Source organism: Cladophialophora bantiana (genome assembly GCF_000835475.1).
Source record: "Cladophialophora bantiana CBS 173.52 unplaced genomic scaffold supercont1.6, whole genome shotgun sequence".
Classification (NCBI taxonomy): domain Eukaryota; kingdom Fungi; phylum Ascomycota; class Eurotiomycetes; order Chaetothyriales; family Herpotrichiellaceae; genus Cladophialophora; species Cladophialophora bantiana.
This window is the reverse complement of record NW_015971580.1, coordinates 1,659,049-1,675,741: the sequence shown is the minus strand read 5'-3', so window position 1 is coordinate 1,675,741 and position 16,693 is coordinate 1,659,049. Positions and strand designations below refer to the sequence as shown.

The 16,693-nt window shown below is 52.4% G+C and overlaps 5 protein-coding genes across 5 annotated transcripts; 3 read left to right on the top strand and 2 right to left on the bottom strand.

Annotated features, from left to right (window-relative positions):
- Positions 1–1,911: 1,911 nt before the first annotated feature.
- Positions 1,912–2,940, top strand: Z519_04915 (uncharacterized protein; the record flags this gene model as incomplete). The annotated part of the gene is made up of 1 exon (XM_016762657.1): positions 1,912–2,940. One exon carries the CDS (start codon positions 1,912–1,914, stop codon positions 2,938–2,940), a length of 1,029 nt encoding a protein of 342 aa, XP_016621604.1.
- Positions 2,941–3,136: 196 nt separating this feature from the next.
- Z519_04914 (pyrimidine 5'-nucleotidase) lies at positions 3,137–3,856 on the bottom strand (the record flags this gene model as incomplete). Its single annotated transcript, XM_016762656.1, has 1 exon — positions 3,137–3,856. The coding sequence occupies one exon, from the start codon at positions 3,854–3,856 to the stop codon at positions 3,137–3,139; it is 720 nt and encodes a 239-aa protein (XP_016621603.1).
- Positions 3,857–4,378: 522 nt separating this feature from the next.
- Z519_04913 (uncharacterized protein) lies at positions 4,379–6,868 on the top strand (the record flags this gene model as incomplete). Its single annotated transcript, XM_016762655.1, has 1 exon — positions 4,379–6,868. The coding sequence occupies one exon, from the start codon at positions 4,379–4,381 to the stop codon at positions 6,866–6,868; it is 2,490 nt and encodes an 829-aa protein (XP_016621602.1).
- A 1,345-nt stretch (positions 6,869–8,213) lies between these two features.
- Positions 8,214–9,557, top strand: Z519_04912 (uncharacterized protein; the record flags this gene model as incomplete). Its single annotated transcript, XM_016762654.1, has 1 exon — positions 8,214–9,557. The coding sequence occupies one exon, from the start codon at positions 8,214–8,216 to the stop codon at positions 9,555–9,557; it is 1,344 nt and encodes a 447-aa protein (XP_016621601.1).
- A 1,084-nt stretch (positions 9,558–10,641) lies between these two features.
- On the bottom strand, positions 10,642–16,000 carry Z519_04911 (uncharacterized protein; the record flags this gene model as incomplete). The annotated part of the gene is made up of 2 exons (XM_016762653.1): positions 10,642–12,040; positions 12,099–16,000. 2 exons carry the CDS (start codon positions 15,998–16,000, stop codon positions 10,642–10,644), a joined length of 5,301 nt encoding a protein of 1,766 aa, XP_016621600.1.
- Positions 16,001–16,693: the final 693 nt, after the last annotated feature.

Here is a 16,693-nt window from a genome sequence, read left to right as displayed (position 1 = left end):
ACTGGGTACTTAGGCCGTCAGTTTGGGACCTTAACAGTCTTCGGACAAGCCAAGCAAGCCCTACTGGGCATTACGACCAAGTACACGCACAAGTCCTTGTACCAAGTAAAGGTAGGTAAGCCCGCCAGCCTATGGGGTGGCTCACCAGGCCGAAGTAGTGGCCCACTAGCCTACGTAACAGGTGTGTCTCGTAGGGCCCCGGGAGCTCTGAGAACCTGCTCCCCCCTCCGGGACTTGTTTTTGGCACCTTGCCTGTTCCTCGAACAAGGTCGGCTTCAAGGCCATCTGCCTCTGCAAGGTACCAGAGCACGCAAACACATGGTCCACATTGGAGCCTTCAACCTCATTTACTGACTCCGGTGATTTCGTCAGCTTACGAAACATGGTACCAAACATCCATTTGCAGCCGCGATAATGCTTTGTTTCACCTCCCTTGAACGATCGAACCTCGATGCGAGCCTCCAAAGGTCTTCAGGGCCAGAATCGACATGTGGCAGACTCCACGACAGGGCAAGACAAGAGAGGGGAAATCTAGATCCACAAACAGGTGAAGACCCATTGATTCAGGAGGACAATTGTGTGACACCACTCAGCCAGCCATCCGATGAATCATTCGACCTTGGAGGTCACCAGGCTTGTGGCCGCTCAGCAGTGTCCACCTCACACATCCCCTCCCCACCAGGTAAGGTTTGCCAGGGCATGCTCGGCCTTGCCGGAAGAGAGGAGAACTGCTTGTTGATTTCTCCAGCCTGGAGGAATGGCTGCTGCTTTCGAAACAAGAGAGATACCAAGTACGCAGTACATTTGCCAAAGCCGTCTGAGTCGGCGCAGACACAAAGACCCTCCTGTTGGTTTGTACAACTTCTCACCTCTCTGCACCTCGGATGGCCCGATCATACACTGGACACTGCAAAGAACAATGGCCAAGACCCCGGTTCACCAAATTTTGTACGCACCTTTCCTACTTGGGGAGAATTAGTCGAGGTGTGCCTGATCAGTCTGATCTCCTCTCTATTGGAGTCTCATGATCAAGCCAAATTGTCAATGTGGCTTGCAATTTGGACGATCTAAAGTTCTAAACGCGCAACCGAAAACTAATCGCCGACCGCCCTGTTGGGATGTCCCTAGATACCAAGGCATGTATCAGCGAGAGAAGGTATGAGCTTTTGACGTACAACTTCGGGAAACTGCTTGGACAAACAATCAACCTCAACTTGAACACCCCTGTGATCTCTCTGATCGCAAGAGGCATTGGGAAGGGATGCACAGCTCCACGTGGTACCCTGGACTGCCTAGCGACGTGGCCGGGAAGTTCTTGGATGCCCTTCTTGCGTCGAAGCCCGTATTCGAAAGTTGCCCTTGCAACCGTACCTGGCGCCAAACCCAATGCGAGATGCAAGGGGTTCCGAAATTCTAATCACGACATCAGCTGGGCCAGTCAGCCTACTAACTCTCCGCCCAGCTCGCTATAGGGCTTGTCCTTTTGCGACCATCCATTACGGCAGGGAGAAAATGGGGGCTTTGACGTTCTCAACCTGGCTGGAGTGGTGCCACCTTGACCAGACACAGCCTGCCGTGGCATCCTCTAGGCTCTGCTTCGCATTTTTTTGCTGGCGTGGTTCGAGATGCTTGATCGCTTACGTGGGTTCTTACCGCGATGTAGCCGTGCTACCCTTCCAGAACGAGTAGTCTCAAAGATCCTAGTTTCCGGTTGCTGCATGGACATGGGTATCACACGGTACAGGATACATAAAGAGACAGGAGCCCTCACTGAATCATATGCTTTCTCACGCCCAACTGACTGCCTTTTCACATCGGATACCAAAGAGTTTGCCAACCAGGACGAAATATCTGCAGAGAGCCTTGGCACCAAGGCAGCCAGCATTCCGATACGACTTCCAATACGACAACATGCAGACCGTTCCCATCATTCGGGAGCCTATCCCCAAAACCGCCTCTTTGCCGACTCAGTCTCCATCGAAGTCGCCTACCCAGACAAGATATTCCCATCTCCTCTATTTATCGGAGCCAGAGCGACAACTCTACGAGTCCAGAATGGAAAAGACCTCAGCTTCATCTCTTCGCTCTTCCAACTCCGTCCGGTCAAACCGCTCCGCCTCTTCGTCCACAGCATCACAAACCTCGGTGTCGACCAGCGTCATCTCAAAGCCCAGCATGCAGGTCCCTCGTTACGTTGATGACCATTATCCCCTAATCACCACCACTCACTTGGAGAACATTCCTGCTTCCGTACCCAAGGACCATCCGGCCTTCTGGTGTGCTCGTCAAATGGCCCAGATCCACAACACCATCATTCGTGCCTTGAATGCATCGTGGAACCAGGCAGTGATGGTTCAGCCTGATACTCAAGAAGCCGCTGATTTCCTTCTGTTCAACCAACTGCTCTTCAATACCTTGAATCACCATCACCATGTCGAGGACGATTATATGTTCCCGACAATGGAAAAGTTGCTGGGTCGGCCCGGTGCAATGGAAGCGAACACGAAGGGCCACGACTCATTTGCCGAGGGACTCACCGTCTTCCAGAAATATGTCTTCATCACCAAGCCAGCTGAGTACAATGGAGTCACTCTTCGCCACATCATTGAGTCCTTTGCGCCCAACCTTATTCAACATCTGCACGACGAGATCCCTACCCTTGCCAATCTCCATGTTTCAGATGGCAAGGAGCTGATGAAGATCTGGAAGCACGCGGAGCACATAGCCACCAAGGACAATAGCCTGTACACTGACGCGCCCTGGACACTGGGGTGCCAGGACAAGTCCTTTACCATTGACGGAGAGAAGTGTGGCTTCCCCGACGTCCCTTGGGTCATCGAGGCCGTGATCAGGAATTGGCACGCAAAAAAGCATGCCGGAGCTTGGAAATTCTGTCCAAGCGACCTCTCTGGAAAGCGGCGTCTGCTGCCCATTGCATGAGTGGCAAATGCCTTATCTTTTCTTTTGTTTTTGATATGATGTGATGACCATTATGCCTTTTTGGAGGAAGGATCTCTTTGCATATGTCTAGCGTTCAAGCATCCTCCTGGTTTCAGTATGATCATCTGAGGGAGGAAACCCTTGGGATAGGAGACCAAGATTGTATCTTAAAAATGTACCATAGTCCTGAATCTACTCATACCGAGCCATTACTGTTTTTCAAAAGTTCGGGAAATAGATCCAGAAGTTGCGAGAGATCGCTGATTTGATACTTGCTCGCTTTCTCTGGCGGATCGGGCACGCCCGGCTCAACGAGATGAACGGTGTTGGTCCATCCACGGGCGTACGCTGCTTGGCAGTTCAGATAAGAGTCGTCAACGTAGTAAATCGGAGTGTCCGATGTTGCACCAGCTTCCCGCTCTGCCTTGGAGAACATCTCTGGGAGTGGCTTCGGAACGAGTGGTGACTGAGCATAATCGCAGTATGTGATTCCCTCGAAGAGATCATCGATGCCAAGTAGCTTCACGACTCGCATGCCGTGAGTGATATGCGCGTTCGTAAACAACCATAGTTTAACTTTTGACCTGTCAAATGACTCCAGCATCTCTCGCGTTTCAGGATGCGGCGACAAAAGTTCGTCCAGGGGTAACGCATCATCTACTTCTCGATTAAAATCTAGCGGGTCGATCTTATGGAAGCGCGACAGTCCCTCGATGGCCAAGCCGTAGTCTTTGTAGTACTTTTGGTGCAAGTATGTTGCTTCCTCTGCCGAAATTTCGAGATGCTTTACAAAGTATTTGTTGATTAGGTGGGCCATGTGGTCATGGACCTTTCTGGACTTCGCATATAGACAATTGTCGATGTCGAAAAAGAAAACGGCCCGCTTGTCCGCGGTCTCGAGTTGGACTGAACCCATGAGTTCTGGTTGCACGATAAGGAGATCGATGGTGTCAATGACAGTCGATATGGTGAGAAATCAAGACAGAAACGAAGCCTTTGAAATAATAATGAGAGTGTTGCTTCACAGCGATCGGTTACACTCGGCCACCGAAGTCGAAATATTTACGGAGGAGATGGATGAAATGTATGACTCCTCATCGAAGACTTCCACATGATTTGAATCACAGGCGGCAAATTTGGAGGAAAATCGGTGTTGGTCATGTGATCCAGAGCACGTGATATAGCGCTTGGCGATGGCTGGGTCGCTTTTGAAAACTGGGCTGGAGACTCGCGAAACGCTCCTTTTTCTACCAGCTCATCACACCCTCTACTTGGTAGAGGTGATTCTGCTTCCTCACCGGGCTTTTCATTCCCCCTGCTGACCAGTCTGCCAGCATAATCTCTTCTCTCTCACTTGTTGCTCCTTCATTCTTGCTATGTGTCTGTCCAGGTAGAACCCATCTCAGCTACGCGCAGCTCAGACGCGCACCCTCTAGGCATGTCCGCTTCTACTGGCCTCTTATTGAACGGCGTTCTGCCGACCTCTATGCAACCCGTCAATGAGGCTTTGGAATATGAGAAGATACTGAGAATTCGCGACGAGGTATTTTCTGGAAGTCATCCTAGATTGACAGTGCCAGCCCATGCCCTCCGAGTACCTGCTTCTCAGTCCTCATCGACCATCTCTCAGACTCAGTTGAATGTACCTCCGTTCCCTCCGAGTGCGTCTCCAAATCGTCTTGGGGCCGCTGTTCAGGCCAAGCGTGAAGATGATACAACCCAAGCTCAGACAAGACCAAACGGTGTTCCCGTTGCAACTGCCAGCCAACCTGCCAGTAATGTTTCTGAATTTGACCCTGTCCTTTTGACAAAGTCGGATGATCTAGTTCGGGCCGAAACTCAGCTGAAGCGACAACGACTTGAGCGGGCTTTGAGAGAACAATTTGAACATAGAAAAGCAGATGCCCGCAAGAAGCCTGCGCCCGCTGAGGCGAAGCCGGACTTTGACCTACCTGCCATTTTTGCCAGAGTGACGGGTGCTGTCAAATCTCCATCTTCCAAGGAAGATGCCGATGCTACAGACTCCTTCGACGAGGATGCCTATTATTCTAGCAAAGCCCCTGATTCGACGCCAGAGAGACCTCCTAGCGACTCTGCTGAGGACGCTGATGAGGAGCAGGCCGACGAGCCTTTAGGCCCACGCGTTGTGAGCGCCGTTATGGGTGCTCCACTGTACGCCGACACTGGTGATGGTATCTCCGCCGATGTCGCGCCACCTGTGCCCACCGCCATCGAACCGCCAAAGCCTCCACGAACCATCGATACTTCTGCAATGGACATTGAGGAGGATGAAGAGGAAGGAGAGTATTCGCCCCCAGAAGCCATGGCGCAATATCCCACACCCAAGGTCACTCAAGCACAGGAAATGCAAGACAGTAGAGACCCACGCGGTCGTCCCCTGCGCAGATACTCGGAACTGGAAGACAATGGGGGAAGGCCCGTCTCACCCTCGGAAGCCAACATGCGGATAGTAAGAAACCATATCACCTCTCCCATTTGCCCTCAACCGTCCCGTGTCTCGCCTCTGGCTATAACTAAGGATTCTCCCCTTTTACAGAATGCACGTCCGCGCCGGAAACAATGGATTGGCAGACCAGGATCTCCCCCAAGTCCTGATGATAACCAAGCATTGCCACCCAAGAAAAAGAGAAAAATTGAGGCTCGCAATGCCCGCAAAGCCCGAAGAAATGGGGGAACATCTCCAGACGCTCTTATAAAGGAAGAAGACGTTTCACCCCCGCCATTCCACGATGTCCAGCCACTTGGTTCCGGCCGATTCCGCCCCAGCAGAGCGGATCGGCCAATTGTCATTGATGAGGAACCAGTCCAAGAAGGACGTTACATGCCCGCTCCTGAACGGTATGTGGAATCTCCCTCGCGACCACTTCCGCGTCGGGTTGAACAGTTGATGCCCTTGAGTGAGCCTCGCCCGTTGTCCAGGTCCAGTGTGAGACCAGCCAGAGATGAGCAGGACTTGCGCCGAGTGGCAAGTATGCACAGTCTGCGAGCAGAGCAGCCTCGCGAATACGTCGACCAATACTATGAATCGCCTACTCGTGCACGAGCCATGTCTTACGCCAGGGTGGAAAGTCCTGCCATGATGGAACCAGCTCGTCCCCTACGTGGAGTGGTTCCAGTCGAGTACGACCAGCCTGTTCCGGAGATGAGAGTGATGCGCACACCTGCACCCGTCTATCGCGAAGTCTACGACGATCGGGACGGGACTTATCATCGCTACGCTGTCGAGCCTATACCACCACCGCCACCCCCTCCCGTTGAACGAATTGTCATCGACCAATACGGCAGGAGGTTCCGCGAAATCATCCAGGAGCGGCCATCTGTTGCACCTCGAGCAATGTCAGTTCGGGCAGCTGAAGCGGACCCACGTTACGAAGAATATCCTCGTCAAGCCCGGGCAGGGTCAGTCTTCGTAGAAGCGGCGCCGGACAGAGCCTATGCTTCCGAAATGCCTCCACCAGTCTCATATCACCGTCTGGCAGAGCCACCCAGAAGTTCGGCTGCGCCGGGCCCGGTCGCTCGAGAATACCTTGATCCAGCGCCCCCAATGCGAAGCTCTAGCGTCCAGGTGATGGATCGCCCAGTGCGACAGACGGTATACACAGATGAGCGGACCGAGTTCCGCGAACCTGTTCGGATGGGAAGCGCTCGGCCACCACCAGCATTACGATACGAAGAAGCTCAGCCGATGGAAGTGGCGACCCGAAATCAGAGCATGCGTCCCGTTGGTCGCGAAGGTAGCGTCTTCGTGGACGATCGGCGGGCTGTTCTACCGGAGTATGTTCCTGTAGAACAAGCCAGATACCGGCCCATGGAGCCAGAGAGGAGGTATGTCGATGCTGAAGACAGGGAGAGACTCACCATGGATGGATCAATGGATGGCAGACAGAGAGTGATGGAGAGGTATTGAGATTGCGATTGAGATTGAGGTCGAGACGAAGATGAGATTTCGGGATTTCTTGGAGTGGTACGCGGGGACCTGGATTGTCGGTCGTTCGGGATTGCTGGTGGAGAGAGGGAGCTACGTATGTGTTGTATGTGTACTGTATGTGTACAGGTATGGAGTATGTGTATAAAATTGCACCGCGGAAGCTCAAGAGGCGCATGTGGCTCTTGAATGCTAGTCCACAGTACGAAGCATCCTGAGGCGAGCTGGCGAGGCACATCAAACATCAAGATGATCATGATCCCGATCCACAAAGCAATTAGCCGATTCTGAAACCAAGCCACATGGTTTGTGTACAGTTGTCATTGTGCGATTGTTTCATCTTGTTCTTTTGCTAACGAGCCGAGTTCAAGTTCTATTGCATGGAAGGCGGGCTGCACGTGGTGATTGGCTGCACCGTGAGCAGCTAACCGCCGGCCTCATCTTCCTTCACACCTCACTTGACCCTCACTTCTTGCAACTCCCGCGAATAGCAACACGCATCCCGAGTTCACCTTGATCAACACTCGCTGCCGCTATGCCATGGCTTGGGCGCTTGAGCAGCTCTGGAGCCTCTCGGATTATTGCTGACCGGACCTGACCCTCTCTGCTGGCATCTTCTCATCCAACCAAGTCAGAGCCAATGCCACGACTCCAAGCTTCATCTCGCCGCAAGGCCCCTTTTCACCTCCTCTCTACCAGCGGACAAGCGCCCACGAAGAAATGTGATTGAAGGGCCCTCTCGGGCTCCGCTGCAACGTGCGAACAGCGACGAGAGGTGAGCGAGAAAAAAAAATGAGCCGGAGAAACCAAAGCTCGTGTTGCGGGAACTGGAGTTCTCGCGGCCATCATGGTCCCGTCTCCCCCACAGCATCCCAAGGTTGAAAGCTGCGTTTCATGTCCTTCAAAGATGCCTCTTCCTCTGGCCAGGCCTCTCGTCCTCTTTCTCAAGGAAGAGTGATAGTTTTGTTGGGTTGCAGCTGCAGCTTTGGAAGCATCACGCCTTCCTTGTTCTCCCCTTTCGTCTCTGCCCTTACCTGTGGTTTTTGGTTTCTGTTCATCACTGATGCTGGCATCGTCAACTTCTCCCTTAATTGTCAAGTCTAATCGTGCAGCGACCCCTCGTAACACCGCGTGTTGAGACTTCGTCTTCATCATCTCGCCGATATGAGGTCGAAGGCCGCCTCAGAGGACTCGCTGGAGCCAACCTGCCATTTCGAGTTCTTCGATTGTCTCTTCGCGAGAAACGGTGAGAAGGAGTTGGAGAGACAACCGCCTCCGACTGGTTTGTGGTACTCTCCCAATACGAAGGCGAGAAGAGTCTATTGACATGTCCACAGGCATTGAGAGAGAAATGCGCATCATGTATCAACAGCCTCACCTGGTCCCGCCCATGAAGCTCACCGTGTTTGATGGACTTCCTCCAACTCCTCCACCACCGCTCCCTTCACAGTTGTCGCAATGGGTTTCCCAGGGCAAATCGTCCCTCAGATCGAGCCTGTCAATGCGGAGACAGACTTCCAAACCCGTCATCTCTGGCCCTCAGCCGTCACTGCCTTTGGCGCCACAGCTTCCTCTTCGACGAGCCGCACTGGAGTTCCGCCCGCTCGAGCTCAGCATCTATATGCCTAACAATCGACTATCAGACCTGCCAGCCTTTGATAGGTTGAGTTTTACAGACGGTGGTGAAATCAAGATCCCCCCTCGAGCATTGGTGCGAACAAAGTCCGAGGAGTTCGTTCCGCACAAGGTTTCGCTCCTGCCTGCTCCTGTAAAGCCTGCTTCAATGATTGAACAGCGCCGGATGTCCCATGTACGGCCCGACACCTCCTCGACTGTCATATCCATGTCTCGACCGCCTTCCGAGTATGAAGCTCTGCACTCTCATCCTGTTTCATGGTCGTCTTTCCCCGGTCTACCTCCACAAATCCACTTTCCCGTCGTTCGTTCAGAAGCATCTGTGGCCGTCTTGACCCCAATGCAAGAGGAGTTCAGCCCTCCAGTCACATCGGTCACTATCGGCGATACGGTGCTCGGCTTCCCCCGAGTTGTCGGAACATCAGCAGAGCAACATGACCGTGTACCTCCAGAAGCTCCAGCACCGCCGCCAACTGTACCTCCAGCACCTGCAAGGAATTTCTCCAAGCCAGCGGATATGAACTCGCCTTCGGGCTACTTCCATCCCAACTATCAGACACAAAAACGAATCTCTCAGTGGCTCGCCCACCGCAGTCATTCTTCCTCAATCAGCACCACCAAATCATCGTCAACGTCGTCCTCGTTCGCAGAACACCGCCGCAAGCGTACTCAATTCTACCAACTCTCCGCTCCGGCAGCAGCACCACCCAAACCGTTGAATCTCTGGCCACGCCAACACCACAGGACGATGACTGAATCAACCGTTGCTAGCACCGTTGACACTGACATTCTCTCCTATGGCAACCAAAGCCAGACGGACGCGACAAGCGTCATCACCACCACAGCCGGGGATTGGCAAAGTCGAAGTGGCACGGTTAAGAGCGTCTCCAAGGGAGGTGGAGGCTTGAGACCCATTGTCAGCGGTGTCCCTGATGTGCCGCCTTGCTATGCGGAGATCATCAGGGATGCTGACGAGATGATCATCAAGGAAATTGGTGGCCCCTTGAGAAGTCCAGGGGTGGGGGTTGCTTTCTGAGGTGGGAAACAGAGCACGCACGCAGTTATAGCAATTTCCTTTGTTTTGTCGATGCCCTTACCAGAAGATTCTTGTTCATTTCTCTGGCCCTCGCGTCTCAGTCGGCTCTGGAGCAGCCGGAGCTGAGGGCTTTTTGATGTCAAAAGTTGGAGGCATACATTCGTTTGATTCTTGGCTCAGGCATTTGGACCTTCGAGACTCTCCTTGACTTGTTTTGAGATACCCCAGTCACTTTGGTTCACTTCGACGTCGGAACGGGAAATGGAATGGAAAATAGATATGGGACTGCAACTGCCCGGAGGAGGGAAGGACAGCATTTCTGAGTCTGGCCCCTTGAATTACTAATAGGTCGCCTTTATCAAAATCGATGAGGTGCCCGGGAATATGGGCTTGAGACGACAGTTGGGAGGCTACCAGAGGGAGGCGCCAAAATTGTATATACATTCCCTAAAACAAAGACCTTATACCAATAATACACTACACATTTGCATATGCCGTTTGTCTCTTTTTATGTGTTTGTTGGCTGTAGATGCTCGATGCTCGATGTTGAACTAGATACGCGGATAGGTGCCATGTATGTATGTAGACGAGATTATTAAAGCGTACACCATGATAATATAACATGGCATGGTATAAGTGTGCTATGCTATGCTATAGTATACGCGGATGTAGAGGCAGATGCAGATGTAGATCCATCCAAAGCAGAAACAAAAGTGCTCGCTCTCGCTCCCGGCGCCGTTCCGGTTTCTAATATCCCTATGCCCATCCCATACATATCCAGGAGATTCCTAGGGTTGTGTAGAATGTCAAAGCAAAGCGCTTCCCTTCCCTTGCTATGTATTGTACCATTAATGACCAAGTAATGTCAGTTAAGTTTCCCCCCCCCTTTTCCCCTGCCCTCCGCCTCCTTTTGAACCCAGGAATTTTTGGTGATTTCATCATCTCGTCCCAAGATACAACATGTACGTACATACATACACAGGACCCATTGTATCCGGTTTTCTTTTGCTCCATCTCTTTGCGAGAGGTACGTCAACAAGTTTGCCGCCGCCACGCCCCATGGGTACGATGCACTCACACTCATTTACATATTGGCCAGTTCGCCATCAATGGCTTTGTCCAAAAATGTTCGCCTCTCCCCCGCAGGTACTTCACACTGCAGCCTCTGCTCTACCAGTGCTCTGACTTGCTTCTTGGTGACCTTGTCGAGATCCACCTCAGCCAACACCGCGCGAATTGCCTCGACAATGTCATGATCACTTGGCCCAGCCGAAGGAACGGTGCGGAAATCCATCACGGTGGATGCCGGCCGACTACCCGTGACGCCCATGCCTAATAGGCTGGGTTTACTGGCCGAGTGTTGCATGCCTCCCTGGTACGGGCTGCGACTCCGCGAGTTATCCTGGTATGGTACCGGGGAGGGGGACTTCAACCGCGCTTGGCTGCCTAGGCTCAACATACTCATGTTCCGTCCGTGCAAACTGAGGGGTTGATCCTTGAACTGTGTGAGGCCAGTCATGGTGCTGGCGCGGTTATTGTTCATCCCGTTAAACGGCGTCATTGATCGAGGTGGTGCCATATATGGCGCCGATTGATGAGGGAAGCCCGCCAGGATCGTGCTGGCTGGTTTCACGGAGGAGTAATTTGACTGCATGTCGTCCATTTCCATCATTGCGGCGTCATCGGTGTAGCCATACTCAAACCCCTTCTCCGGATAGCCGCCAGAATTGCCACGACGACCTGGCAAGTTGTTGGCCGCGGCATAGTCGTCCCACCTTTGAAGAGGGATCGATCGGGGATCGAAGCCCTCGTCCTGAATGGCAACGACCTTTTTGTCACCTTTCTCTCCAATGACGATTCTCGTGTTGCCCCATGAAAAGTTGTCTTGATTCCAGAACGAGTAGATTGGTAGGACGAAGCTGTATATGGGATACGCGCATATGTAAATGATCATCCAACCCACGTGCTGCCATTGTCGTTTGATGATAAAGATGACAGCCTGTAAGCCGTATACTGCAGCGATCATCACGAGTGAGATCAATGGGAATTGGCCGGTATGGGAAGCGACCCTGTAAATCAAGTAGCCGAGATAGGCGCATGTTGCCGGAAGGATCAAGGTACCAAACAAATCAATGAAAACGATAAATCTCATCGAAAAGCAGCAAAAGCCACAAAGATCTTTCAAGAAGACGAGTTCGGCCAGGTTGTGAATGGTCGAGTTAATCCATCGTCTTCTCTGCGAAAGCAAGACGGACCAGGATTCGGGCGCCGCAGTGAGAGCATAGGCATCCGGGACAAACTTGTAGGACATCGAAGGGAAGTGCTTCGTCATCAACGTCGTAAGGTATCGATCCTCGCCCAAAGACAACAAGTTCTTCTTGTGGAGAGTATCAACATCGCAGTCCGAATACTCCTGGATGACCTTGTCCGAGATGATCAAAGGCCGCCCCTTGTCAGCGGTCCGGAGACGATACATGCAGAAACTGCCAACAGCATTAGCTATGGTGAGCAAAAGGGGGCAAAAATAACCACAACACATACCATCCGGGTAAACAAGTAACGCTGCCGAACAAAGATTCGAAAGCTTTGGCAAGATGATGCGAGATGTAGTATTCGTAGACTTGGATCATAGTCCACAAGCTTCGCTCTTCGTTCTCCAAGCTTGTCTCGCCACAGATGCCTGCAATCTTAGCATCGTTGGCGCATGCAGCGACCAGGCGATTGAGCGAATCTTCTTTGACCATAGTATCTGCGTCGACCATGAGAACATACTCGTACAGTTCAGGGTCGACACCAATGACATTGTTGATTTGGTGGAAGATTTCCAACTCGAGAGGGGACATGGGCGATCGGTGATGGACGCGGTTCAAGAACTGCATCAACAAGATTTGTGAATCTCGTTTCCCGCGATTTCCGGGCTTCGACTTTGTTTGTTCCGATTCCTTTCCAACCTTGACAATGACAATATAGGGGACAACGTTGCCCTCATATTCGTAGAGTCCGGAGTACACTTTGCCGTAATTGAGTTGCTCATTGCCATTGCCGATGGACCTGAAGGGCAGAGCTGGTGGATCAATCTTTGGATCCACACCAAGTACGTCCAGTACAATTTTGGGAGTAGGCCTGTCGTTGCCACCTCCCACAATCATGCCGTCACAAATGACACAGATCAGCTTTCTCTTATTGTCATACTGGAGAGCTGTGAGAGAATCGAGAGATTTTCTCAGATGGTCTTCACCTTCAGTATAGGCTGGGACCTGGCAGATGACAAACTTATCCTGTGCTGCCGGTCGGCGCTTCGACCCAAGCTGTAGTGCTGCCAAAAACTTGACTAAGATGACAGCACACAAAACCAAGGCAAAAGCCAAGAGAAGGTAGTTGTTGACTTGACATTTTGCGGAGTCTCGGAAGTCGACTTTGCCAACGTAGAACGCATTATTCATGCAGTTCAGACTGTTTGCGAAGGCCGCATCTGTTCCCCATTGGCTCGTGATATCTGAGCCTGGGTTGCCGTTGATAAGGTCCGTCACCTCCTCAGGAAAGAACTTGTAGGTAACGAAATTGTTCATGACGTTCAAGGTGTAGAAATAGTCGGTGAGGTCGTATATTCTCTGGTTGATGATCACCCACTGCCTCTGGTCATTTTCAGCTTGACTCTTGATGCTGCCCTTTGACACCACGAGATCTCCTTTGTAATATTCGTTCATCTTGGGCAGGAATGTGTCACTGTACCAATCCCAGCTATACAACTTTGATTGTTGGTCTGGTTGATAACGATGACCAGAGGTGTGGACAGCATTTGGATACAGAACAGCGCTGGTATCATTGTGTTGCAACACCACACTCTCGTCGACATTCAGACCTGGACAAGCGCGACTCAAGGGAGGTGGAAAGTATGCGTCAAGATTCATCCCAGCCAGTGGAAGCATATTCTGCGCGTTCGTTTGGATGGCCGTGTCGCTGTGCTGTATACGGTAGAACTTCGTCATGTCGTAGACTTTGCCTCGAACGCTGACATAATAGTCATTTTCACCTGTGTGGAAGCCGACTTCTTTTGCATTCCAGGCCTTGTCAAAGTTCGGGCACAGAAGCCTTCCAAACTCGATGATGTAAAAGACGATGAAGGCGTTCAGGAGGAAAATGAGAAAGACCAACACCACCTTCTCTCGCCAAGCCATGCGCACGTCGGGACGCTTCATGCGACCAATATAACGTAAGAAGATAGAGGGTATCCACCAGGTGAGCGCCCACACGAGAGACACCCAAGCTTGTCTGCCAGCCGAAGTCTTTTTAGACTCCACGTTTCTCGGATCGGCAAGCTCCGGATCCAACCCACCAACATACTGCCCAAGGTCTGGGTCATAGACGGCGTCTTTGTGATCATCACCCTTCGGCCCAAGGCCGTAGTCACCACCAACTGTATGCATCGTACGTGCCATTGTAGGTGCAACCGACTTGGCCCGTTCTGTGCCAGCCTGAGCAAGCAGGTTTTCTCGACTATCTTGGACACTCATATTATCACCCATGGGCGGGAAGAAGCCACTGCTGTTGTGAGGAGCATGGACAGAATGACTGGATGCAAAGGGATTGAGTGGCTGGCCAAAGGCAGGGTCGTCAGAATAGCCACCCTCTATTGGTTTCATGTCAAGCATAGACTCAGCTTCCCACCAGGCACTTTCACGCATCCAGACTCGTTCTCGTCCAATGATGACTTCTCCATTTGTCCAACCTCTTTCGAGCAAGAAGCTTTCTATTCCATCCTTGCCATCCTTGCAGCCGAGTCTGGAATACCTTGTCACGAATTCTTCGACATCAAAATCGGCCGTGAAGTCGAGTCGCCGGTTGCGATGGTTGGCCCATTCAGGAAGTCTCCATGCTCGTAATTGTCTTGATACCGCTCCCGCAGACCATGCGGACGTTGTCGAGACCAAGGCAGCCAAAGCACTCGGCGCATCATCAGTGGGATGGACAGAGAGCTGATACCACGCTCTGCTGCTGGCAAGAGTAGCCCCCAGCTCAAAACGGCCTTTTCGGCCAAAATTCAAGCCCTCGCCGTCGACGGGGTAAAGTAAAGTGCGAAGAAAGCCTCCGGCCTCGGCCTCGGCGCCGATCCTTTCAAGAATGCCCTCTCTTCGATCCCGGTCGTGCTCTCTCTCCCGACTGAGCGGTCCTCCTTTGATACCCAGGTCCGCTTCCACTTCCGCAACGGCAGAGTTCATTTCCTTGAGAACAGAGTGGCCGGCAGACATAACCTCGACACCATCGTCTTTCATTTCGGCGTTAATACCTTGGGTATCGTCGAAAACATTTCGCAAGGCCACAGCCTTTCCGAGGGGCTCGCCAGGGATTTCAATGACTGTGAGGCTGACCTCATCACCTGTCTGAGTACTGGAGTCGGGTGTGAGAGCTCCGGAGCGTAACTCGGCGGCGATGGCATCATTGGCCTTTCCAAGGACCCAGTCCACCAGGGCTTCGTACATGCCTGCAATCAGTACTTCACGATCATCTGTAGAGCACTTCTTGACGAGGACCTCGGGCTCTAGGCCAATCAGACCACCTACGTCCTCGCATATTTCTTCGAGGACGTCAGAGTCAACCAGAAATCCAGTCGTCTCGCCCAGCTTTAGCAATCCAGCAAGGCATGATAATAGCCCACGGAAAGCCGCGCCTTTGATTCCAATCGACTTCAAGGCTGAGCGGAAGTCTTCAGCGGCTGCTGCGTCATCGGCCGTTGGGAGGTAGGTTGGCGGATCATAGGATCCAGATCTGTTCAACAGGGTGTATTTGGATGGATGTTGCAGACCCAGGAACTCGCGTTCAGCAGGTGTGGATGCCGATGTCAGGAGGTAGTAGAAGACGTCAAAGGCACGATGACCAGGTTCCGATGGAATCTTCAGAAGGCCCCTTTCGACGTCAATCCCGGAGCCAGACAAGGCAAGCGTAAATCCGGTGACTGTGCCGGTTAGGGTGACGGTGTATTTGGCAGCAAGAGAGGAATGTCTATAGGTTGTAGGGTTGAGAGGCGTGACACAAGAGAGGAAAGGACGCAAGGCCGACAGAGCAGTGAATGCGATCTCTGGAGTGGACAGTGGAACGACTTGCAGAAATGCCTGGAATAGCGAGGGTGTTGAAGGGTGCAGTGACCCCAGAATGATGCATCCATCCTCAGCTCTCCGTCTGGCATGTTCCCAAGCTCTTGAGGCAATATCTGCATCGACAGTACCCCCCACTCGTCCTTGGACATCAGGATTGAGCGCAGTCAGCCACGTGTTGACCGCAATGCTCGTGCTCGAGTCGAGTTGGTACGTTTGGCCGGAGGCATAGATTGTGTGTAGGGAGTTGAGGAGAGTAGTGGTCGAGACTTGGGTAGGCTGTTGAGCAGCTGTTCGGGCTGCACCAACTTGCGAAGAGTTGTTCGAGTATGTCGAGTAGCGGTTGGCCATGTCGAGGCGAACTTGGGCCCCTGTCGACCCCTTTGCTCGACGGGGCCTCCGTCAACCTTTCGAAGTATTGATTAATGTGTGAAGCGCCGCCGCCCGTATGTGAAAAGCCTCCTTGCAGATTTATTCCGTCCGTCCAGGCGGGTGAACGAGGCCAACGTGGTGGACGGTTGAACAAAGGGATCCAACAGGAGCGATCCGTGTCAAATTATCAATGCAGCATTTCAAACACCAAAAAGAGTGGGAGAAAATTCCAAAGTGATTGACTGACAGATGCTGGTGAAAGCTGGAGCGAATAGATTGAACAAAGTAAGCGAGAGCGATTTTTCGATGTCAATGAAGGTGCAGAGGGTGAGCGAAGAGGGAGCAGGAGGTTGTCCAGGTTGTCGTAGCCAGCAGGGTCATGAAAAGGGCCCGAACATGGCGGAGTGCCTGCAACCGTGTTTTGGGACGAGGGTATAACAACGACCTTGAGTGTATTGACCGTTACCGATACGGGTGCCTGACAACAGAATAACCGCCCCCCAACCCTTGCCCTGCCCAGCTTCTCCTCGATCCGCAGCCATGGTCACGCTGGGTCAAGAATAGCAGCCAATCTGCAGCGCCACCTTGGTCTCGGCGCCCATTTCCGGACGCTTGAGCCCCGGACCTTTGCTGGCATTATGATGCTCTAGGCCTAAACCCACCTAGAACCTT